The sequence below is a fragment of the Aptenodytes patagonicus genome, chromosome 23, assembly GCF_965638725.1.
Source record: "Aptenodytes patagonicus chromosome 23, bAptPat1.pri.cur, whole genome shotgun sequence".
NCBI classification, from domain to species: Eukaryota; Metazoa; Chordata; class Aves; order Sphenisciformes; family Spheniscidae; genus Aptenodytes; species Aptenodytes patagonicus.
The window spans coordinates 2,890,740-2,918,649 of NC_134971.1; the positions used below are offsets into that span (position 1 = coordinate 2,890,740).

At 65.5% G+C, this 27,910-nt stretch overlaps 3 protein-coding genes across 4 annotated transcripts; all 3 read right to left on the bottom strand.

Moving 5' to 3' along the window:
• Positions 1 to 570: 570 nt before the first annotated feature.
• Positions 571 to 3,218, bottom strand: C1QTNF5 (C1q and TNF related 5). The gene is made up of 3 exons (XM_076358418.1): positions 3,159 to 3,218; positions 2,008 to 2,240; positions 571 to 1,420 (listed from the first exon to the last, which is right to left on the bottom strand). The coding sequence occupies exons 2-3, from the start codon at positions 2,219 to 2,221 to the stop codon at positions 903 to 905; spliced, it is 732 nt and encodes a 243-aa protein (XP_076214533.1). The 5' UTR covers positions 2,222 to 2,240; positions 3,159 to 3,218; the 3' UTR covers positions 571 to 902.
• Positions 3,219 to 5,449: 2,231 nt separating this feature from the next.
• Positions 5,450 to 9,569, bottom strand: MFRP (membrane frizzled-related protein). The gene is made up of 13 exons (XM_076358605.1): positions 9,516 to 9,569; positions 9,301 to 9,412; positions 8,921 to 9,049; positions 8,398 to 8,559; positions 8,074 to 8,317; positions 7,849 to 7,979; positions 7,567 to 7,692; positions 7,337 to 7,413; positions 7,043 to 7,191; positions 6,719 to 6,849; positions 6,036 to 6,170; positions 5,753 to 5,880; positions 5,450 to 5,674 (listed from the first exon to the last, which is right to left on the bottom strand). Exons 1-13 carry the CDS (start codon positions 9,567 to 9,569, stop codon positions 5,450 to 5,452), a joined length of 1,803 nt encoding a protein of 600 aa, XP_076214720.1.
• Positions 9,570 to 11,766: 2,197 nt separating this feature from the next.
• Positions 11,767 to 27,832, bottom strand: USP2 (ubiquitin specific peptidase 2). 2 transcript variants are annotated; one of them, XM_076358447.1, is made up of 13 exons: positions 27,542 to 27,832; positions 22,299 to 23,068; positions 14,517 to 14,567; positions 14,110 to 14,233; positions 13,668 to 13,779; positions 13,477 to 13,587; positions 13,245 to 13,309; positions 13,048 to 13,151; positions 12,894 to 12,974; positions 12,661 to 12,739; positions 12,449 to 12,556; positions 12,094 to 12,214; positions 11,767 to 11,976 (listed from the first exon to the last, which is right to left on the bottom strand). In XM_076358447.1, the coding sequence occupies exons 2-13, from the start codon at positions 23,025 to 23,027 to the stop codon at positions 11,889 to 11,891; spliced, it is 1,773 nt and encodes a 590-aa protein (XP_076214562.1). In that variant the 5' UTR covers positions 23,028 to 23,068; positions 27,542 to 27,832; the 3' UTR covers positions 11,767 to 11,888. The 2 variants fall into 2 exon arrangements, with proteins under 2 accessions (XP_076214562.1, XP_076214564.1); XM_076358449.1 differs by lacking the exons at positions 22,299 to 23,068; positions 27,542 to 27,832 and adding an exon at positions 17,166 to 17,481.
• Positions 27,833 to 27,910: the final 78 nt, after the last annotated feature.

Genomic DNA, 27,910 nt, shown 5'->3' on the forward strand with positions numbered 1-27,910 from the left:
GGGGAGTGTCGCAGCGGCGTGTGCCCTCGCTAAGGGACGCCGATGCCTCCATCTAGTGGCTCCCGCTGGCTCTGCTGCCGCGGGCGGCGGCCCGGGACCGTCCCCTCCCGTCCCCTCCCGTCCCCCAGCCCCGGACCCCCCCAGGCAGGACGGCGCAGCCCTGCCGGCCCCCGGCCCCGCCGGCACCCCTCGCCGCTCCTGCGGGCCCCCAGCACCCACGCAGCCCTGCCCGCCGGGAGCAGCCCCCCCAGAGGGGTGCCAGCACCCCAGCGAGCCCGGCACGGCCCCGCCGGCACCCGAGGAGCCGGCAAGGACCTGGCCCGCAGGCACGGGCGCAGAGGCAGCAGGCACACGCGTGGCTGAGGAGCCCTTTATTGAGGGCGAAGGAGGAAGGGAAGGCGCCGGGGCGGCCGGCGGGCGCGGAGCGGGGGTGACTGCTAGCCCCGGGGCACGCCAGGACCGCGGCGGGACGGGCCCCTTGCCGAGCCGGCGGCCAGGCAGCCTGGGCTCGCTCTGCGCGGGGAGAAGCTGGCAGCACGGGCCGCGGCGCCGTGCCCGGGCCGGCGGGGCTACGCCGGGTGCCGCGGCGGCTATGGCGAGTAACGTACATACGGCAACAGGTTATTGCGGCTCCCCAGCGCGGGCGTCTTGCCCCAGAGCCGGGTGCCCGAGATAATACTTAGCTCTTATACAGCGCTGCTGAAGGGATGCTCCCCGCCACCCCCGGGACGGCAGAGGGGCCGTATTCCTGCCCTGCGCTGGGTGGCAGCAGCGGAGTGGGGTGGGGTGGGGGTCCCGGTGTCCCGGCTCCCACACAGCCGGACCCCGGCACCGCCCTCCCCGGGGTGCTGGTGTCTGGGAAGGGGCACGCGCCCTGGCCCCGTCCACAGCCAAGGGCAGGCTCAGGCGAAGACGGCGGAGTTTTGCCAGTAAGAGTAGACGAGGAAGCCGGTGAAGGTGCTGTCCGTCTTGACGCTGGCGTAGAAGCCGATGTAGTCCCCCACGCCCACCTGCACCCACACCTCGTCCTCGGGCTCCAGGCGGACCAGGGACCCCCCCGAGAGCGAGGTGGGCTTGGGCCAGTTCCCGTAGTACTGGAAGAAGGAGGCGATGGACTGGCCGTTCTTCATGATGTCAAACTGGAGGCTGGTGCGGTAGACGGTGGCGTGGACGGCAAAGTAGTAGAGGCCTGGCACCTCGCAGGTGAACTTGCCCGTGGCGGGGTCATAGTGGCCCTGCTCGTTGATGAGCACCACGTCAAAGCGGATGGGCTGGTCGGCCAGTGGCGGGCTGCGCGACTCGGAGCGCTTGGCGCTGAAGGCTGAGCGGGGGGCCACCGCGCACTCGCCCTGTGCCCCCTTCTCGCCGTGCATGCCGTCCACGCCGGGGCTGCCCACCTCCCCGCGGGGACCGGGTGCTCCTGGGGCAGGCAGGAGGGGGACAGGGTTACCTCTAAGCCACCGCCACTGGAACGGCCCCCTGCCATCTGAGCTCCCCCAGCCCCCCTGCCCAGCCCCAGTCCCACTGGGGTTACAAGCCTCCCACAGGCTGTGGGTGGTGAATACCCGCCATGGCCAGTGCTCTGCCTGGGGAAGCAGCACAATCGGGGAGGGCTAGGTGCCTGTGATAAGCGGGCACAGCGGCAACAGAGAGTTGGAGAAACCCCAGCCCAGGAGCTAGGGTGGGGATGATGCAGCCGTATTCCGGGGACAGTTTGGTGGGCCCTCCTAAAGCGGGGGGTGGAAGATAGGGATGGCAGCGAGGATGGGGAGAAATGCAGCTTTGCCAGTGACAGGGAGCTGCTGCCTGTTGCAGGAGCGCAGGGTCACCACAGGCAGGACCAGAGGGGTGGTGGTGGCATGAAAGGGGCACTTCTGCAGGATTTGCTCTCGGTTTGGCAATGGGGGGCTGTGCCAGCATCCAGGACTCACCCCCTGGCATGAGGGCATTCCCCACAGGCAGGGCAGAGCAGGTCCCCCTCCCAAGCCGGGATGTCTCCTTTCTTACCAGGAGGGCCCATCTCGCCCTTCTCCCCTGGCATCCCCATCGCCCCGTCCCGGCCATCTCGTCCGTCTCTGCCTGGCAGACCCTGGCCCCCGTGCAGGCCTGGGGTCCCCGGGATGCCCGGCTGCCCTGAGCACAGCCCAGGGATCTTGTTGTCTTCAATCTGCAAGGAGCTGGTGATGAGCCCAAGGAGGAAGAGGAGGAAGAGCTGCTTCATCTCGTCTGCCGTGGAGGGGCTGGAAGGGGGCAGAGAGGGTTAACGGCTCTGGGGACCTCAGTGAAGAGGGCTGGGAAACAGGCTTGCAGTGCCCCGCAGGGAGTGGGGGGGGGAAGGGGGAGTCAGCGGGAGACTGTTCCTCCCTTCTTTCCCCCTTGCCTTTTTGGCGGCTCCCCACAGCAAGGCCTGACCACTGGCTGCATCTGCTGCAGCATCCCCATCACCGGCTGTGCCACCACATCGTCCTGCAGCCCACCGGCATGCCCCTCCACGGGATGGCTCGTGGGGGTGCCGGGGCCAGGGAGCTGGGGAGGGAGCTGCGGCATGTGCGGGAGGCAGTAGCTCTGTGTGTGCGGTTGGGGGCTGTTTGGGATGGGAGCTGCCGTATCGGCGGTGTGCCCGGCTATGGGTTTGCGTAGGGGTGCCGGCGGTGGACTGTTGGGGTGTCGGCTGGAGGGCAGCGGGTGAGCTGCGAGCCATGCGTGGGGTGGGGTTGTTGCATCCGGGCGGTGCATGGTGGGGCGGCAGCTCGGGGAGCGCGGGGCTGTGTTGCGGCCCAGCCCTTGGCAGCATCCCTGCTGCTGGCGGCTCTGCTCCATGCCCAGCTGGCTGTCTGGGGCACGGCTGTCTGGGGCTGCAGCATCCCCGGCTGTGCTGGACCACCCCGGTGCTGGGGACCACCCTGCTGCCCGGGCTGCCCCCAGCCCTTCCCACACCAGCACAGCGAGAGCGGAGCCCCGCGGCCAGCGCCGGCCCCCCTCCCTGTGGCCTTGCCCTGGGAAAGCTGCTCTCTTCCCCCTCCTGGACGCAACGGCTGCAACAAAGAGGAAAAGGAGGAGAAAAGTGTTTCTCCTCCGCCCAGGCGCCGGAGCCAGGACCCCAGCGAGTCCCAGCTCCCCCCGGCGTGGGGTGGACGGAGCTGGGTATCCCCACTCACTGCGATCCTGCGGCTCCTGCCCTGGTGCCTCGCTGCTCTCCGGTGTGGAAGGACTGCAGTTCTTCCTGACCACTTCGCTCTGACGAAGGCCCTAAGGCAGCCTCTCCACCCCCCCTCCTCCTCCTCACGTCTCTCCTCCCAAACTCCAAAGGAAATCAAGGGCCTTGGGAGCCAAAAGCTACAAGACAAGAGGAAAAAGAAAAATAATCCCATGCTGTCAGAAGTGCTGTAAGCAGGGGGAAGGGAGAACGAGACAAACAGCCTGGCAAAGGGAGAGGAGGCATGGGCTGCAAACCAGCTTGGCTGAACACATCTGGGCACCGGGTAGCAGGAGGGAGGGAAGGGAATCGAGAGAAAACAGGCAGCAGAGTGAAAGTGGAATGAGAAGAGAAGTGGAAGAGAAAGGCCAAGAGAGGGAAACTCACCAAACGCAGGCAGGGTTGGAACGGGAGAAGGAAGAGGGAGCCCTTGGGGCATGCAGGTCCCCTGACTGGCAGCCTCGGGGCTGTCCCTGGCAGCAGGGCTGAGTCAAGGGGGGCAGCAGGGCACACACAGGCTGGCAGTGCCAGCCCTGGGAGCACCCGTGGGGAGCTGCAGGAGCCAGCTGGGGGGTGCCAGCGTAGGGCCCGGAGGCAGCATGTGGGGCTGAGCAGGCAGGGACGTGCCAGGCAGCAGCAGGCAGGTGGAAGCGCAGGCAGAGAAGCACTGCGGCCATGCCAGGAAGCAAGGCTAGCCCTTGGGGACTGCGGGGCACGTGGCAAAGCTGGGACTGTGCCGGGCTTTCGAAGGCACTCCCAGCTTGCCTTTAACTCGTTCCAGCACTGAGTGCATCCAAGGGACACCGTCAGTCACAGGGTGGTGAAGTGGTCCTGTGGCTGGGGGGAGTCCTCGTGCCCTGCAGCCAGCTTGTAGCAGCTGGGACATGCAGGGAGCGAAGGAGACAGGTGGGCTTGAGCCCCCTGAGCAGGGGCAGCTGTGTGGGAACGGCGGTGCCGTGCTGGCTGCAAGGGCAGAGTGGTGCTGACCCGAGTGGGTCCTGCTCCCAGTAACCCCAGCTGGGCAGGGGACTTTCCCATGCACTCAGGGCAGGAGAGGGCAGCAGGAAGCATGCTGGCACTGCTGGCTTTCTCCTCCCTGTGCCGGTATCCGCAGCAGTGCGCGTGACATTGCAGGCTGAGCCTTCCTGCCCCGAATGCCTGGGGCCAGGCTGGGTGCTGGCAGGGAGCCGCCTGGCTCCTCTCTCCCAAGGTGTGAAGGGACTGTTGTTTTTGGCCAGCTGGGAGCTGGTTTGTGGCCACGGGGTGTTGCCAGGCCTGTGGCCATCAGGGTGGCCTGAAGCCAGCATGGCCAGCTCAGCCAGCAGGGCCACAGCCCTTGCTGGGGCAGGATCCCCTCCCTGCACCATGGGGCTGCCAGCCCTCTGAGACCCATCCACCTCCCTGGGGCCCTGCAAGCCCCCCAGCCCATCAAGGGCACAGCCAGCAGCCCGTTCCCCCCTGCAGCCAGGCAGTCTCCCCTGTGCCCCTCCATTCCTGCTCAGAGCCCCCACCCCAGCCCTGGCTTCCCTCCTTTGGACCATGCCTCAGTTTCCCTTGGGATCTGGCAGGACCCACATGCAGACCCTCCCCAAATGAGCCACCTGCTCCATTGGGTTTGTCAGCTGCTCACGCTGTTTATTCTGCTGGCTTTGGGGCTGTGGGACATGGGCAGCCCTGGGCTCTTCTGCCTGCAGCCTGGCTCACCTTGGCCCAGCCTTGCTCCATTTGGGGAGCATTAACCCTTCCCCTGCTAGGCTAGCAGCTGCCTGAGGGCTGCAGGAAAGAGGCCATGCACAGCCTGGAGAGGCTGAAAGAGAAAAGTGGGCTGGGAACCATGCACAGCTTTGGCCAACACGCCTGGGGTTGGCTGAGGATGGGGAGGCAGCACCCAACCCTCTTGCCACCTTCCTGCTGCTTGGTAGGGGGACTTTGTGTGGTGTCCCCAGCACAGCTCCAGTCTGTGGGCACAGCCCCTCCAGCACAAGCCTTTCCCTGTAGCAAGACTGAGAAGGGGCACCTGCTCGCTAAGGACTTCATCCTGTGGGCAAGCCCATGGCATCTGGGCACAGAGCTGAGCGCTGAGCAGAGGGGCTGACCCTAGGGCAGGCGAGAAGCTAGGCACTGGGGTGCTGCTGATGGGGGCCACCCCAGCAGCTGGGTGTTTGCAACAGGAGGAGGATGGGAGGGACATTTGGGGTGGGGGAGCGGCTCTGGGCAGGCTGCTTCAGCCCCTGCTCCTCTTCTCTTGCCGGGTCAGGGCTGGAAGCACTCTATGGGGTCATTGGAGTCGGGCAGGATGTTGCAGTTGATGGGCCAGAGGATGCCAAGGAGGCTGAGGGACTGCTGGCACCGCAGCTCAGCAGCCAGGCACACGGCTCTACAGGGCTGCAGGACACCCCCATCTGGGGTGCACTTGGGCACGAAGAGGCTGCAGATGAGGAGGCGGAGGTGCTGGTAGCAGGCAAGCTCCATCAGCGTCTGCAGGAGAGTGGCGGTGAGTGTGGCACGGTGTGGTGTGGTGCGGGCAGACCCACGTGCAGCCCCCGGGCAGCTCACCTGGTAGTCCTGCAGCACCTCGGCAGCTCCCTCCTGGTCCGGGATGGCCAGCCAGATATTGGGGAAGGAGGTGGCATTGTAACCCAGCCCCAGGCACATCTCCACTTCCACAGGCTCACAGACAGACCCTGCCACAGGGTGAGGTGCTTCACTTCTTACAGCAGCAGTGATGCCCACGAGGTATGCCTCAGGCAGATGTTAGCCATGGGGCAGCTGCCAGCATGTCTCCTGGCTCGGGGGGGGGGGCTGAGTGCTGAGTGGTGCACCTGGGGGTGGCACTCACCGAAGGCTGGGTAGGAGACCCCAGTGCAGTTCAGCTCATCGGTGCCGTCGGGGCAGTCGTGCCAGCCATCACACACGGACTCCAGCGCCTGGCACTCACCATTTCCACAGGAGAACTCCGTGGGGCTGCAGGTCTCTGTAAGATGAGAGGGGCCAGCGCAGCAGGGCATGGGCTCGGGCATGGGCACGGGCAGAGGGCAGGCTGGCTGTGGCCTGGGTCGTGCCACTGGTGGCTGGCCTCCCTGCTGGGAGTCAGCCTGTTCCCATGCTGACCATCCCCGTCTCCGCTCCTCTTGGTCACCGGCCAGGGGATATCCAGGTGAGTGGTTGCAGAGCACTGCTGCCTGGCAGCCACGGCCGATAGGTAACCATCGCTGGCCCAGCTTAGGGGGATCCCAAATTCCCGGGGTTTTTTGGGGGCAGCCCTCAGGTGATGGATTGTGCCTGTGTGCAGGTGAGCCCTTCCAGGCCACATCCCCATGGCTAGGATCACTTGGGTTATAGGGTAATTCAGGTGAGAAGGGACCTCAGGGGCCTGTAGCCCAACCTCCTGCACTAAGCAGGGTCAGCTATGGGGCGAGAGCAGCTTTTTCCAGGGCTTTATCCAGTCTGGCCTTGAAAACCCCCAAGGATGGTGACTGCACAGCTCCTCTGGGCAGCCTGCGCCCCTGCTTGGCTACCTACTCTCTGTGGCATTGCGGGCTTGGTAGGTGGCGAAGAACCCGTCGTCTGCTACTCCCTCGTCTGCCACGAAGAGGACGGTCATGACATGGCGTGAGGAGGTCAAGGTGGGTGGCAGCTGGTGGCCGCAGAACCTGCCGGGGTCGTGGGGCGAGGGATGGGGTCAGGGGGGGCAGCAGGGCCGACCAGCACCTCCCCAAACCCTGTCCTCCGGTGGCTCCTCCTCACCAGCCTGCCCTGTGCCTCAGTTTCCCCAGCTAAGCCACAGCAGCCCAGTGCACCCAAGCTGGTGCAGCTGGGCCGGAGATATGAGGGGTGTGCCTGTACCTGCCCATGAGGCTGGCGGCCCCTGTGCCTGCGCTGTCGTGCACCTCCACAAAGTCGAAGCTGCAGTCCTCATGCGACTCCAGGCTGAAGTTGTGGAAGTGCAGGTCGATGACGTGGCCCATGGGCACTGAGATCTTCCAGAGGCACAGCTGCAGGGCAGGGGGCAGCAGGCGACACCCATGAAGCCAGGCAGGGGCACCCCCAGCTCTCCCTAGTGGGAGGTTGCCTTCCTCCCTGCCTGCCCTCACCCTCATCCTCCTCCCGCCTCCATCCCGCTGGCATCCCTTCTCTCACCTGCTGGTGCGGGTATGGCTGGGGATGGCTTGGGGTGGAGAAGTGCCCCTCCAAGGCAGTCAGCGGCCCCCCGCACTCTGGAGGGACACACACACTTGCAGCTTTACCTTCTGCCCCTCTCCCTTCACCCCGTCTCCCTACTGCCCCACCCCTGCCTCCCACTGCCCATCGCCGTGCCCTCTGGCTGGGTGCCACGGGGGCTGTGGGCTGCAGGTGGGGGGCTGGCTGACCTTTGTGTTTCAGGCTGCAGTTGGCTTCATCACTCTTGTCCACGCAGTCGTGGAAGCCGTCACAGATGAAGCCCAGGTGGAGGCAGAGCCCGTGGTCGCACAAGTGCTCATCCCAGGCACAGCTCTCTGCAGTGCAGGCAGAGATGGCCAGGCTGGCAGTGGCGTCCCGCTGGGCACCCTCCCCTGGCCCAGTGCTCTGGGTGCTACAGGAGAACCCTGGCGCTACCCACTGCCTGCCCGCAGCGAGAAGTCCTGGCAGTGCCCAGGGGCAGGGGTACTCACTCTCACTGGGGGCCATGGCACGGTAGCGGGCGCTGAAGCCTGGAGCGCCCACGCTGCTGTCAGAGACGAAGGTGACGCGCAGGTGGTTGGAGTTGGTGTTGAAGGTCGGAGGGGCCACGTTGCCACAAAACCTGGGGGCACAACAAGGGGCGACACTGCTCGCCCCCGGAGATGCTGCCCCCTCCCCACTGCACTGCCACGCTCCCCGGGTGCGAGGGGCCCTACCTGGTCAGGCCCCCCCGAGCTGGGGCAGGATCCATGCTGCCGGCCCCCGGCTCCTCGTAGAGCTCCACACGGTCGAAGAGGCAGGAGGCAGTGCCCTCCACATTGAATGTCTCCATCTTCAGCTGGATGGCGAGGCCAGGGCCCACCTCGATGTGCCAGATGCAGAGTGCATCGGGCGGGTAGGGGCCGGGGTAGTTGGGAGAGCTGAAGGAGCCCTCGGGGCCTCGCAGGGTCCCGCCGCAGGCTGCACAGCCCAACAGCATGGGCATGAGCTAGTGCTGCAGGGCACCGCCATCCTGGCACAGTGCCCCACATAGGACTTACCCAGTGCTGGCGTGCTGGCTGTGGGCAGCCAGGTCTGTGTTGGGGTGGCAGCTGTTTTGGGGGCCGGGGGGTCCCTTTGGGTGGGTGCTGCAGTGGTGGCGGCAGTGCCACGGGCGGGCAGGGCTGCAGCTGGGGCGCTGGGTGGCTGCGGGGACATCAGCTCTGTGCCCAGGGAAGAGCAGGGACAGCTCAGCCCCAGCAGGGAGAAATGGCTGCAGGGAAGGGGCTTAGGAAGCCCACCCAGCCCCATGTCCTGTGCTCCCACCCTACCCCACACGTGTGCAGGTCCCAGGGGATCCCAGACAGCTCTCACAGAGCCCAGTGACCTTGCCACATCCCAGGGAGGTGGAGATCCCCCTTGCTCCTGTGCATGGGGGCACTCTCTCCCCACGATGGGCAGACCCTGGGAAGTCCTGTGTAGGATGGATGCCCTCGCTGTGCCCCTCTCCCCCTCTGAGCAGGTTCTCCGTCCCCACCCCACAGTCACAGCCGGCCCCCCAGCCCTCCCTGCTCAGGCACTCACGGTGGATGACGATGCCCAGCAGGAGGGCGATGAGAAAGAGGAGGATGGCACTCATCAGAGCCACACAGAGCCAGGTGAACTTGCAGTCGGCGCGGTACCGCCAGCTTGCTTGGCCCCAGAGCTGCCGGCCTGCGGGAGGGCAAGGAAAGCGGGCAGAGCCGGGATGCTGCTAGCCATACCCCGACCCTGCCACCTCCCTGCATGGCTGGCTGAGCCCCGGCTGGGCACATCCTGACCTCTTGTCCCTGGGGTGCTAGTGGGTCCCCTAAGTGGACCCAGAGCCCTGTGGGAAGCTTGCCCCAGCACCCCGCTCCCAGACCCATGGCTGCTCCTGGCAGCCCCGTGGACAGGGGTATGTGTACAAACCCCCAGGCTGGTACCGAGGCTGTCCCGGGGTGACGTGGGGCTGGTCCCGTCCTTGTCTGCTGGGCACTCGGTGCTTGGCGCTGCCTGGGGCTCCTTGCCCTCGAAGATGGGGTTGCAGAACTCGGTCTGCAGGAGAGCAAGTGTGGGTGGCACCACGGGGAGCACACTGTGGGGACCCGTGGGTGGCTAGGTGGGGTCCCATAGGCAGCACCCCCACCCCCAGCCCTACCTTGCTGTGGTCCAGAGCCTCGGGGCAAAGCGTGATTTCGGTGAAGTCTTTCATTGCGGCGGGCGATTCCCAGTGCAGTCTGGCTAAAAGCCTCCCCAGCGCACTCTGCCTCCCGGCACAGCCACCTGCCCCACCACCCGCCCCTCCCTGGCTGCCCCCATTGGCCCTGGGGCGGCGTGGGGATCCCCGCTCCACACACCGGGGCAGAGGCGGTGGCAGTGCCAGCTGTGCCTACACGTGCCGTCCCAGTGCCGGACCCTGCAGAGCCCCGAGGGCCATGCCTGCCGCACCACGAGTGTGGGGAGCCCCAGGAGGCCGGCAGCCCCAGTCCCCTATGCAGGCCCCTTCCCCCTCGCCCAGTTAATCCAGCTCAGCTGAGGATGCCGAGGTCAGGCTCTGGCACGGAGAACCAGCGTCTTAAAGGGGAAGGTGTGCTCACACCCGCCCCGCTGGGAGCCCGTTCCGCCGGGGGCCCTGCTTTCGGGTGCACGGAGGGGCCGTTGGTTTGCCTGCTTCCTCCAGGCTCCCCACTGGTGCAGGGCAGCACTGAAGGGGCTGTGTCGGGGAGCCTGGGCTGAACCTGTCCCTCCTTCCCTCGCACCTCCCTGGCACTGGGCGCCTGAGGCCCGCCACCTCCATTCCCAACGTCCCTTAATGCCTCGGTGCCCGTCTCGGTCCCTAAGCAGGGGAGAAAGGAGCCATTGTTCAGGGGCTTTGGGGGAAGAGCATGGGCACTGGGGAGCTTCGCAGGGCTGAAGAGGAGGAAAGGCTCCCTCTGCCTCCCGGCACCACAGGTGGCTGGAGGAGAGGGACTGCCGCCTGCACCCATGTCTCCCTTGCTCCAGGCAAGCCCCAGGGCATGGGTGCTCCTGGGCCTCTGGAGGCACGCACGGGCAGGCTGCTCCGGCACCGGTGGTGGTTTCCCTCCCGCTGCCGAAGCCACAGTCCTTCATCTGCCCGCTCAGAGACAAGCACATGTACACAGCGCTCTGTTCAAGCTAAAATTTATTCCTGCACGAGTCTCCCTTGTACGAGACACTTCCCACCCATCTTGCTTACACAGTAAACAAGCCACCTGCCAAGCAGCAACGCTGCCCCAGTCCGGTACCTGCCGCGGGCAGCCCCTCCATCCTGGCCTGCCCTCCCCTGAGCCCCACCAGGATGCCCCAGGCTGGGCGGGATACTCATGGCGTGAGAGTGCTCAGCCTGTGCCCGCAGGGCCAGCGAGGGCGAAGCAGGACGGGTTGCTGGGTTGGACATAGCTGCCTTGCGGGCTGGGGCTGGGATTGTGCTGGGTTGGGCCCATCTCTCCTCCTGCTGCACCTCAGGCAAGGCAGGATGGGGAGGAGAATAAATTAGAGAAAAGGCTAAAAAGGCCACTGGCGTTTGCTAGCTGGAGGACAGAGCAGCAGGGTGGGTGGGGACGTGCATCCCCGGGCACCCGGAGGGGCTCCTGATAGCAGAGAGAAGAAAGCCCCAATTGCAGATGGTCCCGGAAAGCCACTGTCCTCCCCTCCCTCTCCTCCGCAGGACGAACGTTCCTGTGCAACCCCAATGGCCTCCCGCTCCCCTAAATGGTTTAAGGCACCGTCGTATGAGGAGGCAGGTAAAAACCTACCCGAAGCATCCCCCGGCACAAGTCCCTGGAGAGCCAGGAAGTGGTGGGGTGCTCCAGGTTGAGCAAAGTCCACTATAAATACATATAAATTCCACAAAATGTTTTCCTCCCTCCTGTCCGTGAGTCTGGGCCTGAACTCAGGCTGCTTTGAGGAGTGTGCATGGGGCAGCTAGTGGGGACGTGCTGCCTGAGACGAGACGGAGGCAACTGAAGGGCCGGGGTCCTTTGCCAGGAGGTTCAGAAGTGCTGGGAGGAGGCCGGGAGCAGTTCACGAATCCTCTGGGACAGCCAAGCAGAATGGGAGTGCCAAGAGGCCAGGAGGGATGCGGGAAGCTCTCCTGGGTCCCCAGCTCTGGGTGCTCCCCCAGGGGAGCAGAGGTCCTGGCTGAGTCAATGGGGCAGGCAGCCCCATGCCCGCAGAGTCCCTTGCTCAGTATTTTTATTACACACCAACAAAAAAAAAAAAAAAAAAAAAAAGAAAGAAACTAAAACGTACCCCAAGGTAAAAACCAAATGCCAGCGACCAGGAGGCGCCTGAGCTGCCTGGGCCCTGCCCTGCCGCAGGCTGCCCTCCTCAGTTCGGAGCTGGGGTGTCCTTGCCTGGGGTCTGCTCCTGGCCGCCTCTAGCCTCCCGCTGCAGCCACCTCAGGGTCTCTCCTCTTCACCTCCCTCTTGCACCCGGGGGGCAAATGGCCGAAACCTGGAGGGGCCAGTTCTGAGCAGTGGTGCAGGGGTCCCCAGGGAGGCAGGGCTGGCTACATGCGGGAGGACGGGCTGGCCAGCTCGTAGAAGAGCAGGTAGGCATCACTGCTGCGGACGTGGCTGGATGACATTGGGGTAACACTGCGGAGATGGGGATATGTGCTGTGAGCAATGGGGATGAGGCACCGGGATGTCCTGGGCAGGGGGACCCCGCTTGCCCCGACCCTGCAGCCGCCCCTGTCCCACGCGCAGTCTCACCGGGAGTCGTTGAAACTGTGCCACTCGCTGGAGACAGGGCTCTTGCAGTAGGCGGTGTAGTGTCCCCCCATGGTGGTGCCCGAGTGGTTGGAGACGGCGTAGAGGTTGTAAACGGCGTGGTCTGAGGGGAGCAAGGGCGGTGCTCAGCCGTGCCAGCTGCTGCCCTGCTGCCCCCCAACACGCCAGCATGGAGCTGGGGCTGGGAGGGACCGGCACCCTGGATGTCTGTGGCTCCCACCCCCTGTGCCTCTGCCACCCACCACAGGCTGCAGCACCCTGGGGGGCATGAGGGACCCAGCTGGGAGCCACCGGGAGCCTGGGGCTTGGCTGGAGCCACACAGGGCCCGTCACTCACTGCAGCTCTGTGAGGCAAACTCCCGGAGGTCCAGGTCCTTCAGCTGGAAGTTGACGAAGGTGGTGAGCTTGCTCGTTCGTATCCTGGCCTCTGAGAAGCGCTTCAGGTCTGGGGGGACATGTCAAGGAGCTGAGGGACAAAGGGGAGCCTGTGAAGAACTGCCTGCCCCCCCACCAGCACCCCCTGGCCCCGTCTCTCCGCCTGAAGGATACGAAGCACCAGGATCTTGGGGAACTTCTGGATGCTGAATTTCTTTGTGCACCTCGTCCTGGCTTTGCAGCGACAACATGTCTGTGGGAGACAAACAGCACGAGCAGGAGGGTGAGGGCAGAGGCCAGCCCCACTGGGCACCAAGCCCACAGCCCTGGCAACACAGGCATGGAGGGAAAGGGGCCCAGCCTGCACCAAGGCAAGCCCACCTGTCACCGTGCCCCATGCCCCGTACCGGTTTCTCGTCCCCATCCAGCACATCCTCTTTGGTGAAGAGCCGTAGGCAGTCCATGAGGGTCACCTCCCCATAGCCTTTCTGTGGGAGCACAGTGCGGGTCAGGGACAGGGTGTGCGGGGCAGGGGACCAGGGGTTGGTGGGGACCCCTTACCTTGGGGATGGGCAGGGACAAGTCCCAGAAGGGGTCGAAGGCTGTGGAGCAGTAGCCACACTCGCTGCAGGTCAGCGAACTCTTCAGCTGCCCAACAAAGAGGTCTGGTGGGGATGGGACAAAGCAGGGTGAGATCCCTGGTTCCCAGCCCCGCTCTCAGCCCAGCCCTGCCCTCCTCTTCCCACAGCCCTGCTCACCGCCAATGCGGCTGTCCTCCCTCTCCTGGTACCTCCTCCACATCTGGCGGCTCTTCTCGTCGTCACTGCAAGAGATGGGGAGACAGAGCAGTACTGAGTGTGGCCTGGGGGACGCCGGCCCCCGTGACCCAGCCCAGAGGGACCCGCGTGGTCACTGTCCCTGGGCCAGGCTTGCAGGCAGCAAGCTTGTCCGTGGGGCTCGTCCACTGCCTCTGCCCCAGCCAGCACTTACGGGAGGTGGTCCAGGGTGTCCGTGCTGGCCCGTGGCCGAACCAGCACACGGTTCACCTCGCTGTGTAGCCCGTCGAGGAGGAACCGCAGGAACTCCTGTGCATCCTGCTGGCTGCAAGACACGGGGCATGGCCAGTGAGCGGTGGCAGGGGCTCAGCTCCCCCCTGCCACCCTCGCACTGACACCCCTTACTTGTAGCCAACGAAGCGGGGGGCATATCTCTGGATCTGCGTCTTGAACTCGGAGGGGCTCACGCTGTCGTTGGGGGACGAGGTCCAGAGCAGCTGAATCAGCTTCGCAAACTCTGCAGGCAGAGAGGCAGGTCAGCAGCACAGCTGGCCTCGGCCAGCCCTGGCGGCATGGCACTGCTGTGCCCTCCAGGGGACAGCTCAGCACCCCACTCCGGAGTCCCCGTGGCTGGCCCCGGCCCCTCTGGAGAGAGGACCCAATCCTCCCACTGGCTGGGCACCCACAGCACAGTGCCTGCCCCAGCCAGGCTGGGGAGAAGCACAAAATTCTGGGTGGGGGTCCCCCAGGACATGGGGTGGCCCAGGGGAGAAAGGACGTGCTGCAGGGACGTGCTGCAGGGAAGCCCCACAGGGTGCACAGCCAGGGGCCGGTGACTGACGGTTACCTGACATGAGGGCGGTGCGCATACGGCTGTTGTTGTTGAGGTCCCGCAGGTACTGGTTCTGCAGGCAGTAATCCCGCAGCTCCTTGGTGTTGCTCAGGCACTGCAGGATGGAGTTCATGAAGCACTGGGGGAGGCAGAAGAGAAAACCATGGCAACGGGAGGCAGAGGGAGGCAGGCGGTGGCAGGGGGACACCTGGGGCGGGTGGGCAGAGGATAGGGATGAAGCAGTGCAGAGCACGGGAACCCCTTCCTCAGCCAGCACCGTCGGGAGCAGGGTGCAGGGGCAAGAGTGTGGGTGCTGGGGGCAAGGTGAAGGGACAGGGCTCCCCACTGCCCCACAGATGTGCCCACAGAAGAGCACGGTGTGAGCTGGGGCTGCGCAGCCAGGTGCCTGGGTAAGCACTCACCGTATTGCCGAGGTTTCGCAGGCCGGTCAGCCCCTGCACCGCCTTGGAGCTCTGCAGAGAGAGGGAACAGGGCTGAGACAGTGCCTGGCACAGGCTGGCCGTGCCTGTGGGCAGCCCAGTGAGGCCATGGTGCCATGGTCATCCACGTGGAGCAGACCCTCAAGTGCAAGCAGAGGCCCCATCCCCCTGTGGGCATCATGGGCAGAGCCAGCACCGCAGCGGCTCTCTGCACCGGTTGCACGCAGGACCGTGGCCGAGGACCTGGCAGGAAGCCACGGCTGGCCTGCCCCATCCCGCTTGCCTGGCTGCTGCTGCTCGGCTCCCTGGCCCAGGACAACGCACAGGGCTCAAAGTTCTCCCTGCCTGGCGACACTGCTGCCCCATGCCCTGGGCTGCAGGCCAGGCCAGTCACCCCTGCTGCCTCCCCTTGCCAGCCTGGTGCCCCAGGAAGCTGGGGGGTGGCAGTGCCCCATGCCTGCCCCATGGCTGCAGGAGGTGCACAGTGCCCCGCCGCTGCCCACCTTGTCCACACTGGGTATCCCCTCCAGGACACCCTGCATCAGCGCAGCCCAGACTTTGGTACAGCTGTTTTGCAGAATGAAGTCCACCTGGGAAAGTGCAAGCCCAGCCCTGCGGCAGTCAGCCCAGGAAACGGGGCTGCACACCCAGCGGTGCCCTCCCAACCGCTCGCTGGCCTGGCTGTGCTGCACCTGTGCCATGGGGATCTTCCAGGGCCCCAGGTGCTCCCTGAGCCGGGCAGGCTCACGCCAAGCAGAGATGGGCATGGGCAACTGGGTGCTGGGGCCAGGAGGCATCGCCACTCTTTGCTAGAGAGACCGAGAGCGCGGAGGGGTCTGGGGAGCCACAGGGTTGCCCACACCTCTCCCAGCATGGGGGACTGGGTACTGGTGTGGACGAGTGGTGGGAGCCCAAGGGTCCTGCTCCCAGCTCTGCATGCGAGCCTGGCGTAGAGGGTAGCGGTGGGGCGAACCTCCCTGGAGCCATGCCCGGAGCAGGGTGGGGGGCCGACAGGACTTGCGGGGTCAGACTGCTGACCGTGCCTCCCCAGCCTGACCAGGTTTTAAGGATCCTCAGGCAAACACCCCAGCTACCCACCGCAGGCATGAGGAGGGGGAGGAGGAGAGGAGGGGAGGGGGCCCAGCAGCTCCAAAATAGCAGCAGCTGGTGTGCGTGTGGGAGGTGCTGAGCACCCAGCCCTGACAGCAGCCAAAAATAACCCAGATCCAGTTACACGTGCTCCTTAGCGACGGTGCAGGCATCACCCACCGCAGGGGGGACCAGCACCAGCCGGGGCTTGGCCACCCTGTGCGGGTGCATGCGGCTCTGCCGGACCGACTGGGTACCCTGTGTGCCATGGCAGTGTCCCCTCAGTGCCCAGCGCACAGGGGTGTCCCCAGCCGTGGCCGGCCACGGCACTCAGTGCTGGGGGGGGTGGCTGTGCAAAAGTGCAAGGCAACCCCACCACTTATCCCCGGGTGGGGACTCCCAGGCCAGGGGACAGGCTCAGCCAGGCAAGGGGTGCCAGCAGGCTGTGGCAGGCCAGTGCCACACCGCGGCTGGAGGAGCTGGCCTGGCTCTGGTCCCTGAGCAGACGGGGCCAAGCAGGCAGCAGGAGAGGTGGGTCTGTGTCCCAACAGTCTACATCCCTTGAAGGGGCTGACCCCCCGAGGGCTTGCTGCTCGTTGCTCATCCAGTTGCCCTGGTTCGGCAGCTTCCACTGTGTGCCAGGAGGGACCGGAGTGTCCCGCCAATGTGGGTGCAAACCTCCCCACGGACCTGGCATTCGTCCACTGTCTGGCCAGGCCAGGACCTGGGCTGCCCTCCCAGAGGCTGGAACAACCCCAGGGGAGGGCTGGGGCTGGGGTGGGGGGCCCACCAGGTGTCCCCATACCGTGGCACAAGCCTGTGTGCACCGACGTCTTATTTCCCCCCCTGGTTTTCCCTCCCCTGGGTAACTCAACTCCAGCTAATTCCCCTCACCGGTCTGGGGCTTTATCTAGGACACGGTGCTGCTCAGAGGCCGCGAAGGAGAGCTGGCTCACGCGGCAGTGGCTGGGGAGTCCCCGAGGCTGCACTGCAGGAGGGGGACGGGGGACAGGGGACAAGAACTGCACTGTCCTGCCCCATCTGGGTCTGCATGCCAAGTGCCTGGCAGCAGGAGAGCCGGAGCAGCCAGACTTACGTAAGTGCCCAGACCCTGCCCTCCCTGCCCCCTGCCCCTGCCGTGCAGGGAGACCTGCCCAGCACTGTGGCTCTGAGGACAGCCAAGCTCAGTACGGTGACGCTGTCAAGGGGCTAGCGTGGCCAGGAGCCCCTTTCTTGCAGTGGGTAGGCTGGGGCACGGGGACTTGACCAAGGTCACCACAGGGGCAGGGCTGGGAGAGGGACCCAGGCATCCTGACATGTGCTTTCACCTGCTCCCTGCCCCTCCTGCAGGACACGGGGGCACCCTGGCCCCACGGCCAGCTGGGATGGGCACCCACACCCAGGCACCCCATCCTCCGGCAAGGGGGATGCCACAGGGTACCCCATGCTCCCCAGTAAGGGCAGGGGCCGTCCCCTCCCCGCGCCCCCTTTTCTGCCCCCAAGCCGGAGGGCAGGGGCTGTGGGCAGCCGTGGGGCTCGTACCTTGGTCTTGTTGAGGACGAGCCCGACGAAGGTGGAGACCAGCAGGGACCCTGGCATGGAGGTGCGGGGACGCAGGTCCTTGTGAAGGTCGGGGAGCGTGGGGGGCTCCTCGGGCAGCGTCACTGTGTAGGAGTCCCTCATGATGGCCCTCGCAGGCACGGCGAGACAGCAAGGGCCAGCCGCGGATAGGGGGATGCCAGGGGGTGCCAGATGGGCACCCCTCGCCTCGGGCCAGCTGAGGCCTGGGGCACAGGGTCAGGCGCCCGGCCTCGCCGGAGCACCGCCGTGCTTAGGCGTGCAGTGCCGGAGCCGGTGCCGGCTCTGGGGCTGACGGCACCTGAGCGGCTCTGACATCAAATGGGTGGAGAGGCAGCCGGGCTCCGTGACGGCCAGCCCCCGCTGCACCGCGTGGTACAGCTGAGCTGTGAGCCAAGGGGGCCCGCGAGGGGCGGCTGTGCCCGTGGACCACGCTCCCGGCACGCCAAGCCCATGGCAGCGGCAGGGCCCCGGCACCGTGGGGCCTCTGGGGAGGATGCGGGCAGCGCCCCGGTGCAGCCCTCTACCCCTTCCACCGTGCTGGCATGCTGCAGCCTGCCAGTTCTCGGCAGCGATGCTCCCTGCACTCCGGGGTGCCCGTCCCCCAACACCGGCACCACACTGGCATCGCGGGGGCAATAGGGCACTTAGTGCAAGGTGGCAGCCAGAGGAGCGCCTGCTCCCCCAGGGGTCCCCCATGCTCCCGGCTCCTGGGGACCAGGGCTGATGGGACCGGCTCCCTGGCCCCGGGCGCGCTGTGCTGCTAGCACAGCGCTGGCCCGAGAGCTGGGTGGACACTTGGCAGAGAGCGGGTTTGCCCCAGCTGGGGGTCACTCGCCAAAACTGGCTCCGTAAAACTGGGACGCTCCCACAGCATGTGGGTGCACGGGGTGCCTGTACCCAGAGAGCGGCTGAGGGCTGTCTGAGAGAGTTGTGGGGCTCCCGGGCATGTGCCTTTCCTTCAGGACCAGTGCTGGGCTCCCAGGCAGTGCCATTTTGGGGGAACTGAGCAACAGCAGACAGTGCATACCCCCCTTTTTGGGGATGCATTGGCACTGAGCTCAGAGGGTATTTCAGTGCCTTGCTTCCTTCACTGGGGAAAAACTCCCCACAGATCCTGTATGGAGCAAAGACCCCATCTGGTGTCTCCCTTCTGAGTGCTGGGTAAACTGAGGCACAGAGCAGGCAGGGCTCTGGCTCTTCTCCTGCAGCAAGGGCAGATGCGGAGGCTGGCAGGAAGCCCGGGTGTCCTGCGTCCCAGTCCTGCGTCTCCCTCTGCTTCACCCCTCTGACCGCAGCAGGGCGAGCAACGGAGGCTTGTGACTGCTGTGCATGCCCAGGTGTCTTACCCGCCTGCTCAGGGAAATTTCCATGGGCGACCGAGGCAGGGAGTGCTGTCGGGAGGCTCCGAGGACAGCCAGAGCTTCCAGCCTCATGGAAAGGGCTGGAGGCAACAAGCAGAGGCTATTTCCTCCCATGCCAGCCCCCACCAATATACCCCCAGCCAGAGCCAGTGGCTGTTGTTTGAATCCTAATTGCTGCAGATGCAGCCTCCCCTGTCTGCAGCGTGAGCTCGGCACAGCCAGTGGAGGGGCTGACTGGGGGGGAAGGGAGGGAGGGAGACTATTTTTGGCACCAGCAAAAATATCTGAGGAGGCATCTTGCAGTGTTATTCATCTGCAGGGCCAGGGCTTTTTGCATCACAACAGGATGCTTGTCGTAATCCCCGCTTGCGTGTGTGTGCATGTGTGTATATATATACACATACACCGTGGTGTGTACACCGTACACACGCAGGGACACAGCGTGCACACGGGGGTGCGCACCCCACTGGCCTCGCGCAGATGGCATGGATGCCCTGCAACGTGCTCCCACAGCCCCTGCAGGTCACATCCTGGGCACCGGAGCCATGGCACAGCTCCCCGGTGCGTGTACTGCTGCACCAGTGCTGCGCACGCCAGCCAGGGCTCCCGCCACACTGCCCTGCAGCCCAGTGGGTGGCCTCAGGGCAGGATTTGCCCCGGTGCACAGCCTGCCCCAAGCACTGTGCAGGGTGCTGGTGCAGCACTCTCCCTGGGGATGCACCGTGCCGGCAGAGCCGGTTCCACGGCAAGAGGGGTGGCGTTCAGCCACATCCTGTGCTGAACCTCGTGCCCTGGTGACATCGGGTGCCTTGGGCCAAGGACCAAATTTCCCTCCAGCCAGAGCGGCACGCACGCTCTCAGGGCAAGGCTGGAGCAGGAGAGAGAAGGGGAGCCCCGGCGGGATGGCATCACTCAGAGCCAGCTCCCTGCCTTCAGCTGTCCCCTCTGCAGCAGTGACCTTCTGGCATGGGCAGAGGTTGCCACAGGCCTGGTTGGCACTGTGAAGGCAGGCAAGGCCAGGACTGGCTGCAGGCCAGAGACGTCAGCTGCTCAGGATGGGACTGTGGAGAGCTGCTGGCGATTTTGTGGGTGGCTCTGGCCTTCTGACCCTATGTTCACCCAGGGTGGTTAATGGGGCGGCACAGCTCTGGTCCTGCCCCCCGCCAGCCTGCCCTTCCCAGGAGCCAGCATGGCCCTGTGCGGAGCCGGTGGCTCGGCAGGCACGGCCACTCACTGCAGCTGCACGTGCCTCCCTTTGCCCTGCGGAATGGTAAACTGAGGCACAAAGTGATGGTGTGGGTAGGAACAAATGTGGGCACCCTGGCCTCCTGGCTGCAAACTCCTCTGGATGGTGGTTTGTGTGGTGCAGAGGCAGGAGGCTGCTGGGGAAGAAGGGATGGGAGGAGGCACTGAGCCAGCCCCGCCATGCCCTGGCTCTGGCGGGAGCGGGTGCTGCTGGCACTGCCCTCGGGGCTGGGTAATGGGGCAGAACCGATGGCAGCGCCGGGGCTGCAACATGCACTTGTTTCCGGCACCTGGCATGACCGCAGGTGCCCAAGTCTGTTTTGCGATTGGTACATTTGCTTCCCGGCTTGGGAAAGGGAGGAAAAAAAGCACAGGAGTGGAAAATAGCAAGTGTGCCCATCAAAGCACCAAGGAAACCTAAGCCAGTGTCACCGATCCAGCCTCCCCACCTGCCCTGGCACGGGTGCCCACCCCAGCACCCTGTGCCAGCTGCCAAGCCCTGCTCACCTTTGCCGCCCATCAGCCCTGGCTGGAAAGCCCCCAGGTTGTGTTTGCATGCAGACCACAAGGCTGCGGTTTGGGAGTAGTGCAGCCCCTGCTGCCCCATGGCCATCCCATGGCAGCAGGCTGGCACCCACATCGGGGCGGTGTGTGGGCATCTGGGGGTGGGGACCCCTGCACTAGCAGTGGTGGCGAGGGCTTTAGTGAATGCCAGTGGCTGGCGGCAGCTGCTGAGTCCCCCCTTGGTCCCCCCCACCAGGGCCTGGCGTGGGAGGGGGAGGCAGGAATTCCCTTCCACAGCACTGCTAGCTCCTCCACTCGCCCCGGCCCCCCAACCTGCTCCCTCACCCCAGCGCTGGGGGCCAGGGACCAGGCAGGTTGGGCACAGGGGTCCCACACCAGGGCAGGGTACTGCTGGCACTGCATGTGGTGCAGCTCGTTCTGGGGTGGTGGGCGCTGGGGAAGGGGCAGGCGAGATGCTGGCAGTGGGCTGTGATGCCGCACCCCCTCCATTGCCCCTGCTTTCGTGCCCGGGGGCTCAGGTGGGTGTTTAAAATCCGGGTGAGTGCCAGGGAGAGGGAAGAGGGGAGCCAGCCCTGCCAGGAATGGGACGGGTGGCTCCAGAGGCACAGCGGGGAGACCTTTCCCACTGAGCCCCAGCTGCAGGCATGTGGTGGGCAGGAGCGTCCACCTCTCCTCCCTACCCCATGCCTCCGGCTGTGCCTCTGCAGCCCAAGGGCATGGGCCAGACCACTAGGCTGCTCCCACAGCACTTTTCCCAGGCCCTTGGGCACAGGGAGGGATGTGGGGGTACTGGCTGGAAAAGGAAAGAGCTTCCTCTCCTGCTTGCAGGGAAGTAGAAAAGAATCCCCCAGCCCTTATCCTCCCTGTTTGGCAGATGATGGTGGGATAGAGCTGCAGGGAAGCAAAGGGCAGGTCAGACCCTGCACCAGGGCAGACCAGCCTCCACCACGGGTGTGAATGAAGGCTGACTGGAAAGAGAGCGGGAGACAACGCGAGCAGAGCCTGACCAGATCTTGGAAGGAAACCTGAGTGGAAAATTACCAGGCTGCTCCCCTGTGCGCCCGAGCCAGGCTGCGTGTGTGATGCCTGCTCCCGGCCTGGGCTGAGGCTCTGGGGAAGGTGCAGCACCGATTGATACCTGGGGCACTGAGTGCCTGCCACCATGTGCAATGCTGTACAGAGCAGCTGCTGCCATGGAGAAACTGCTGCTTCCCTGGCTGCCACGGGCCGTGCTGGGGGCTGGGGCACAGGGCCCCAAGATGGCAGCAACAGACTGTGCCAGGGATCAGGCATCACAGGGCACCAGTGAAAAACCTGGCAGCTGGGCACCGAGTCACTGTGCTAGAGCCAGCACCAGCCAAACCTGCCTTCCCAGCTGGGTGTCTCCAGCAGGGCGAGTGCCCAGCCCGGTCATGTCACCTTCTCTAGCTGGGATGAGGCAGCAGGAAACCCTCTTCGGCCCCGCACAGGGCCGGGGCCGGGAGGGAGCAGAGGGCAGGGGGTGTGGGCACAGTCAGCTGTGTGGGGACACAGTGCATGGTGTGCAGCTGTGCAGGTTTGCATGCACGGGGGTGTGAGTTTGCCTGCGTGTGCCATACCCGCTGTCACACACACATGCAGAAGGGTGCAGCGCATACACTCCTGCCAGCACATGGGCACCCTTAGCCGCAAGGCACCTGTGGGGAGCCCCATGAGCTGGGCTTCCAGCGGTGCAGGCAGTGAGGAGCACAGCCCCTCAGAGGACACCCGCCTGCCCACACACAGCTGTCTCAGCAGCTCTGGTCCAGGACTGCTGTGCCAGCAAGGGCAGCTCAAAGGGTCAGCAGCAGCCCTGCATGGCACAGATGCAGAAACTGAGGCACGAAGCTACCCCTCGGGCTCCCTGGCTCAGCACAAGCGGACACGGACCACATTTCCCACCGCAGCACAGCTTTGTCCCCCGCCCCCAGCAGGCGCCACGTACCGTGGGATCCCGGGTGGGCATGTCACAGTAGCCATCATTCCTCTCGCAGGGCTGGCTGGTGCAGCGGGTGCCCGAGGGTGACAGGGCAGAGCCGAGGGCAGCCTGTGAGGGGCTGAGGGGGCCCGTGGGGAGGCTGCCATGGCTGCTTTTCCTCCCGTAGCTCTCCAGGTAGCTGCGGACGTAGTCGGAGCGTGCGGCAGCCTGGTAGAGACCCTGCAGGGCGCCGAGCTCCTGGCGGCCCTGGGTGCTGAGGGGGCTGGGGGTGGGCGCGTAGATGCTGTCTGAGGTGTGCAGCCCCGAAAACTCCCGTGCCAGGTCTGAGTGGCTGATGGATCTGCGTCGGCTGAGTGGCGCTGTGGTGGGCAGGTAGCCTGGGGGGCTGCTGGGGGCCCCTGCGAAGGTGTAGCACACCCCCCCACTCAGCCTGCCACCGGCCGGCCGGGGCTGGGTGTGGGTGTACGTGGAGCTCAGGCGGATGCTGGAGTCGGGGTACAGGGGCAGCCGGCTGCTGTCATAGCCACTGGTTGGGGACAGCCCCCTGTGATGGTACCGGGGGGAGGCCAGGTAGCTGGTTTTGAAGCCGATTTTGTCACTGTCCGCATAGGATGTGGCCAAGGTGGATCCATAGGAGGTGTAGGAGCTGTAGCCGCTGGGCACCTTGCTGTAGGTGGTCTCGGCATAGCGGGACGAGTCAACGTACCGCTTCAGGGTGGAGGAGAGCTGGGACATGCTGGAGGCTGGGGCTCAGTGGGTTCTCCTGGAGGCATCGACTGCAAAAGAAGAGCCCAGGGGTCAGCTTCCATGGGCCATGGTCAGCACAACGGGGCGCCCACCAGCAGCACCCACCTGGTAGCTCGCTGGCTCCTGCCTCGCCTGGCCAGGGGAGACCCTGGGAGGGGTGGGCAGGCAACAGCGGGAACCCAGGGGATGAAGAGTGCAGGGGGGGCTGTGGGCTGCAGTGTGGCCATGGCTCCTGCCACCTGCCAGCCCTCCTGGAGAGCCTGGGACAGCAGGGCCCAGCTGGCACTGCCACCCATGTGCCTTCGGGCACCTCGTACCACAGAAGGGAGCCCTGGGGCGCAGCCAGCGGCACCCAGCATCCCAGCACCCACAGTCACCAAAGCCAAGGGACTGCAGCGGTCACCTCTGCCCCAGCCTCAGTATCCCTGCCACACCGTGCCATGGATGTCCCACTCTTGGGGCTGGAGAGGTGTCCCCAGTGCCTCCTCCAGATGGGAGGCAGTTGCCTGGTCAGTCATGATCCTTAGGCCCAACGCTGGCTGAGATAGGCAGGCGGGATGGACTGATCCATCCAGCCCAGCACCTTCCCCTGGTTATTCAGAGCAAGCACCGGGGCTTGGCAGGGGGCTGGCATTTCCAGCTCGCTGCTAACACACACCCCGTTTGGCTGAGAGGGAAACTGAGGCAAGGTCAGGAAGTCAGCGCAGGAGTCCTTGCCGTCTATCCCTGCTCCCCGCTTGGTGCCCGGCACCAGGGAGTGGGTGAAGACCTCGGTGCAGCCACGACCACCCAGGGGCCTTGGGTGACTGGGGGGGCAGCCAGGGATCCCCTCATTGCAGGGGCCTGGCCACCCAAGCAGCCTGCCTGTCTCCCTGCCGTGGCTGCGCCCTGCTAGCCTCCCATCAGTAATTCAAGCCGATGTCGAGTCCTCCTGGTGAGGCCGGCTGCTGTGCCCCTGCCAGCCAGGCAGAGCCAGCCTGTAGGGGTGGGCGACAGCCCAGCACTCGGTCCCCACAGGGAGCTGGTGGCTTCTGCCCCATGGCACCTGCACGGGGCAGGAGAGAAGCATATGGGGGACAGGGACAGAGGCGCCCAGAGCATGCGCGGAGCCAGCCCAGAGCCAGGACAGGGCAGCGTGGCAGCCAGCAGCCTCCAGAGCCTGCAAACGCGGGCTGTCCAGAGCTGGAGGAAAGTTTGCTCTCGGTACCCACGCTGGCAGGCTGATGGCTCGTCCCCTACCTGTCCTGGGGCTGTGGCTGGCACCGGGGTGGGCAGGACCCCAGCCGAGCTCCTCTGTTCTGGCGTTGCTGGCGCTCAGCTCCCCGGGTGCCTGGCGTCCCTTCCCTGGCAGGACAGTGGCTCATGTGGCTCCGAGAGTCTCCAGTCACCCGGGAGATGACCCTGATTCAAAGGCTTTTCCCAGCCCAGCTGGGGCGGGCTCTGGCCCAGCTCCAAGCCAGGAGGTGACCAAGACGGTGCCTGGCCCAGCCCCGGCAGCACACAGGGCGCATCCAGGCTTGGGGACGGGCACTGGATCCCCGGCAAGAGGAGCTACCACAGCATGACTCCCTGCCTGACCCTTGGGGGGACCCAGGCTCCTCCCAGAGCACAGGAGTCCCTGGGCATGCCTGCCCCCAGTGGGACCCCCGGCCCGGGGGAGCCAGCAGCACTCCTCTGCAAGTGTCACCCTGGGCACGGGAGCCACCCTGAGCCTCCCTGCTGCAGCCACAGTGTGTGTGCCCTGCATTTTCCATGGCAGGTAGCCGAAAGTGATCCCCATGAAACCAGAGTGGCGGAAGGGAGCCCTGCATCGCGGGGACAAGCCCCCTTGGCTCCACAGACCCTGGGGTGGGGGGTGAGATGGCTGCGGTGTCAACTCCCCCAGCCACCCCTGCCCATCTAACCCCAGCGTGGAAATGCCCTGGGACTGCTGTTAGGAGACGGTGGTGAGAAGCACCATCCAGCCACCATGGCCTCCTGGCCGGCAGCCCAGCTTTCCAGCCAGCCGGCTGCATCCCAGTTGCTGTTGTTATTGCCCAGGGAACAACCATCCCACAGTGGAGAGGAAACCATTTACAAGCAAGAGCAAGGTGGAGCGCACAGACCTGTTTGGGAACGGAGGCTGAGGGGTGAATAATCTGCTCCCAGGCAAGGGCTCCACAAAACACCCGGCTCTTCCCGGCTAGGCTGTGGCCGCCCTCACCAGCACTGGGAGGGCCCAGGAGTGGTTCTGCCAGCCGGGATTTGACATGCACAGGGGGGAATTTTGCTCGGAGGGATGTGGGACCCCGGCCAAGGGACTGGCAACTCCTACAGGCGCCGGAGTGAGAGCAACGGAGCCCCTCAGCTCCCAGGGAGCACAGGCCTGGCTGCCTGCCTTGCTGGGACACAGAGCAGCCTGGCACAGGGACCCTCTCTGGGCTGCCCCTGCTCCCCAACCCCCTAGCCAGCAGAGGTGATCTGGGCTCGGGACAGGCGCCTCAGTGCCGGGACAGTCCCATACCGTCACCCGCTGCCGGCGGTGCCTGTGCTCTCCAATGGCACCCTGTGCCATCGCCCACTGCCAGCGGTGCCCGTGCCCTCCCACTGTGCCATGCCACCGCCAGCACCAGCGGCGGCTCCCTGTGGGTGTGCGCAGGGTGCCTCTGCCCCCGGGAGAGCTGCTGGCTCGGGAGCGGGAGGGCAGCAGGTGCTTTCTGGCAGCAGGATAGGGCAACAGGTGCCCTGGGGATGTGGGGGAGCCGATGGAGGGATGTGGGGCCCGGGAGGGGGAACCTGCCCCCCCCCCCCAGCAGCTAACCCATTGGCGGTGTGGGAAGAGAGGTCTTACCACAGACTGCCGCATCTGCTAGGACCGCAAGCGCTGCGAAGTCCCCATGTCACATCAGAGCGGACCCCAGGGCTGCGGGAGAGCGGAGCGTGCCAGGAGCCAGAGGAGCTGAAGGGGTGTGAGAAAACCCCGGTTCCTCCCATCGCTTCCTGGCCTGCCTGGCCCCTCCCTGCCCATAATAGTGCTGAGCTTTCCTGCTGCCTGGCAAAGCCCTGGGGCTGGCATGGCTGAGTCAGGCCTCCTGCTCCCTCATCATCCTCCCGGGGTGTCAGGGGAAGCTGAGGCACAGGAATGTCCGGTCCACCATCACGTGGCCAGGCAGCAGCCAGCGCCAGGGACCCAGGAGCTGGGGCACCATGGGGCTGCTTGGGCTGCTGGGGAGTGCTGCCCTGGCCTCTAGCTCCAGCAGCCTTCCCGATGGGAAGCTCAGCCCAAAGCTGGGAGGCAGACCCTTCACCCTGGAGGCAGAGGAGCAGAGAGCCTGCTCCTTCAGCCACTGTCCTCTGCCGGAGCCCTCCTGCCTGTGGCCCGGTGGCAGCTGTCCCCCTCAGCGGCCGTGGAGCCCCAGAGCGGGCTCAGCTTACACAGCACTGGCTCCATCCAAGGTGTTATGGCACAGCTGCTTCTTGCTTACGCAGGCTTGGAGCTGTGTCCCCTGTCCCCTGAGACACAATGTCCCAGCCTGGAGGTTACGTGGGAGCTCCCAGCCCTCCTCAATGGCTTAGGCAGAAGGGGGACCCTGTATGAAGCACCTTGCCTGCTCCAGCCTGCAAGCGGTTTGGAGCGGAGGGGCTCCGTGTCCACCTGACAGTGCCGGAGGGGTGGGACAGCCTCCTGCCCATTCCCTGAGGGGGACAAGGCAAGGGATCCCTTTGGGTATCTGCATTTCCCTCTAGGAAGGGTGGCCCCAAGCAGCCCTGGGGGGAATATGCTGCAAAGTGTTTGGTCCCTGCAAGGGGCCGGAATCACCAAGAGGTGTCCTCGGTCAGCAGATAGAGACCCCAGTGCCCTGGCGCGCTGCCGGCAGCCCTTCTTGAAGCCCGGCTCCAGCACTCAGGGAGAAGCCGCCCTGGCTCCAGCTCTGCCCCCCCACCGCTCGCACACCCCAGAGCGACGGGACCTGCCCAAGGTGACGCGTGCAGCTGGGGCCAGCCTGGCCAGGGCCCTTCCCCTACTAGTCACTGGGCCCGAGAACCTTCCAAACTCACGCCACATGTGCTGGCCGGGAGTCATCGCCCTGCACTCGCTCTGTGCTGCTGACACATACCCACTTGGCTGCAGAACCTGCTACTCACCGCTCCTGGGCCACCCCCCAGGCAGTAAAACCCCAAACCCATGGGGAACCTTGATGTAAGACCCAGGGCATGTTATTGCTTTGAGGTCTGCGGATGGAAAAAAAGAAGGGACTGCAGGGAAGTGCCTGGGCACACGGCTCTGCCCATGCTGGGGGACGAGGAGGGTGCCGGGGACTGCAGCTTGCTGGTGGGGAGCTGCCAAGTTTTCGCGTGTGAACTCTGAACCTGCTCTCTGGAGATGTAGAGACTGCAAACCTCTCCCCCGTGGTTTTACCCAGCCGAAGGAAGAGGGGGGCAGTTTTGCCGGCGCCTCTGAGTCTCTGACACCGCAGCCCCCTCCCCGGGGCCGGCGTCCCCGCGGCACCCTCTCCACTTACCTGCATGCGGCTCGGCAGGGCAGGCAGCCGGTGGCTGGTCAGGGACACGAGGCCAGCACTGCGGGGGGCGAGCGGCTGGTCATGGGGTGATGCCGGCAGGACTGAGCGTGGGGAGCCAATCCTGCCTCCTCGAGGCGCTTCCCCTGGGGCTGGAGGAGAGTGAGCGATGCGGAGGGGCTGGCAGCACCCGAGCCCTTTGCAGCGGACAGGCCACCCCACAGCTCAGCTCCTCCACCCTGCAGGGAGCGGACGCAATGGCCAGAGGGGGCCGAGCAGGAGGGCTGTGGGGCCGCGTAAAAACACCACTGCAGAAATTCACGGCTCAGGTTACCAGCTAGATAAATATAGTGTCTTTATCTGACCTCACAG

What these genes read in the sequence shown, in the direction of transcription:
- MFRP (XM_076358605.1), bottom strand. Translation starts at nt 9,569, where the DNA reads ATGAAAGACTTCACCGAAATCACGCTTTGCCCCGAGGCTCTGGACCAC. An exon ending in GCTGGGCATCGTCATCCACC is followed by an intron (nt 8,560 to 8,920) that starts GTGAGTGCCTGA and finishes CCCTGGGCACAG; the next exon opens with AGCTGATGTCCCCGCAGCCA. An exon ending in GGTCTCCTACCCAGCCTTCG is followed by an intron (nt 5,881 to 6,035) that starts GTGAGTGCCACC and finishes ACCCTGTGGCAG; the next exon opens with GGTCTGTCTGTGAGCCTGTG.
- USP2 (XM_076358447.1), bottom strand. Translation starts at nt 23,027, where the DNA reads ATGTCCCAGCTCTCCTCCACCCTGAAGCGGTACGTTGACTCGTCCCGC. An exon ending in TGCGAAACCTCGGCAATACG is followed by an intron (nt 14,234 to 14,516) that starts GTGAGTGCTTAC and finishes TGCCTCCCCCAG; the next exon opens with TGCTTCATGAACTCCATCCT. An exon ending in CACAGTTTCAACGACTCCCG is followed by an intron (nt 11,977 to 12,093) that starts GTGAGACTGCGC and finishes CCATCTCCGCAG; the next exon opens with TGTTACCCCAATGTCATCCA.
- C1QTNF5 (XM_076358418.1), bottom strand. Translation starts at nt 2,221, where the DNA reads ATGAAGCAGCTCTTCCTCCTCTTCCTCCTTGGGCTCATCACCAGCTCC. An exon ending in GGGCGAGATGGGCCCTCCTG is followed by an intron (nt 1,421 to 2,007) that starts GTAAGAAAGGAG and finishes TGCCTGCCCCAG; the next exon opens with GAGCACCCGGTCCCCGCGGG.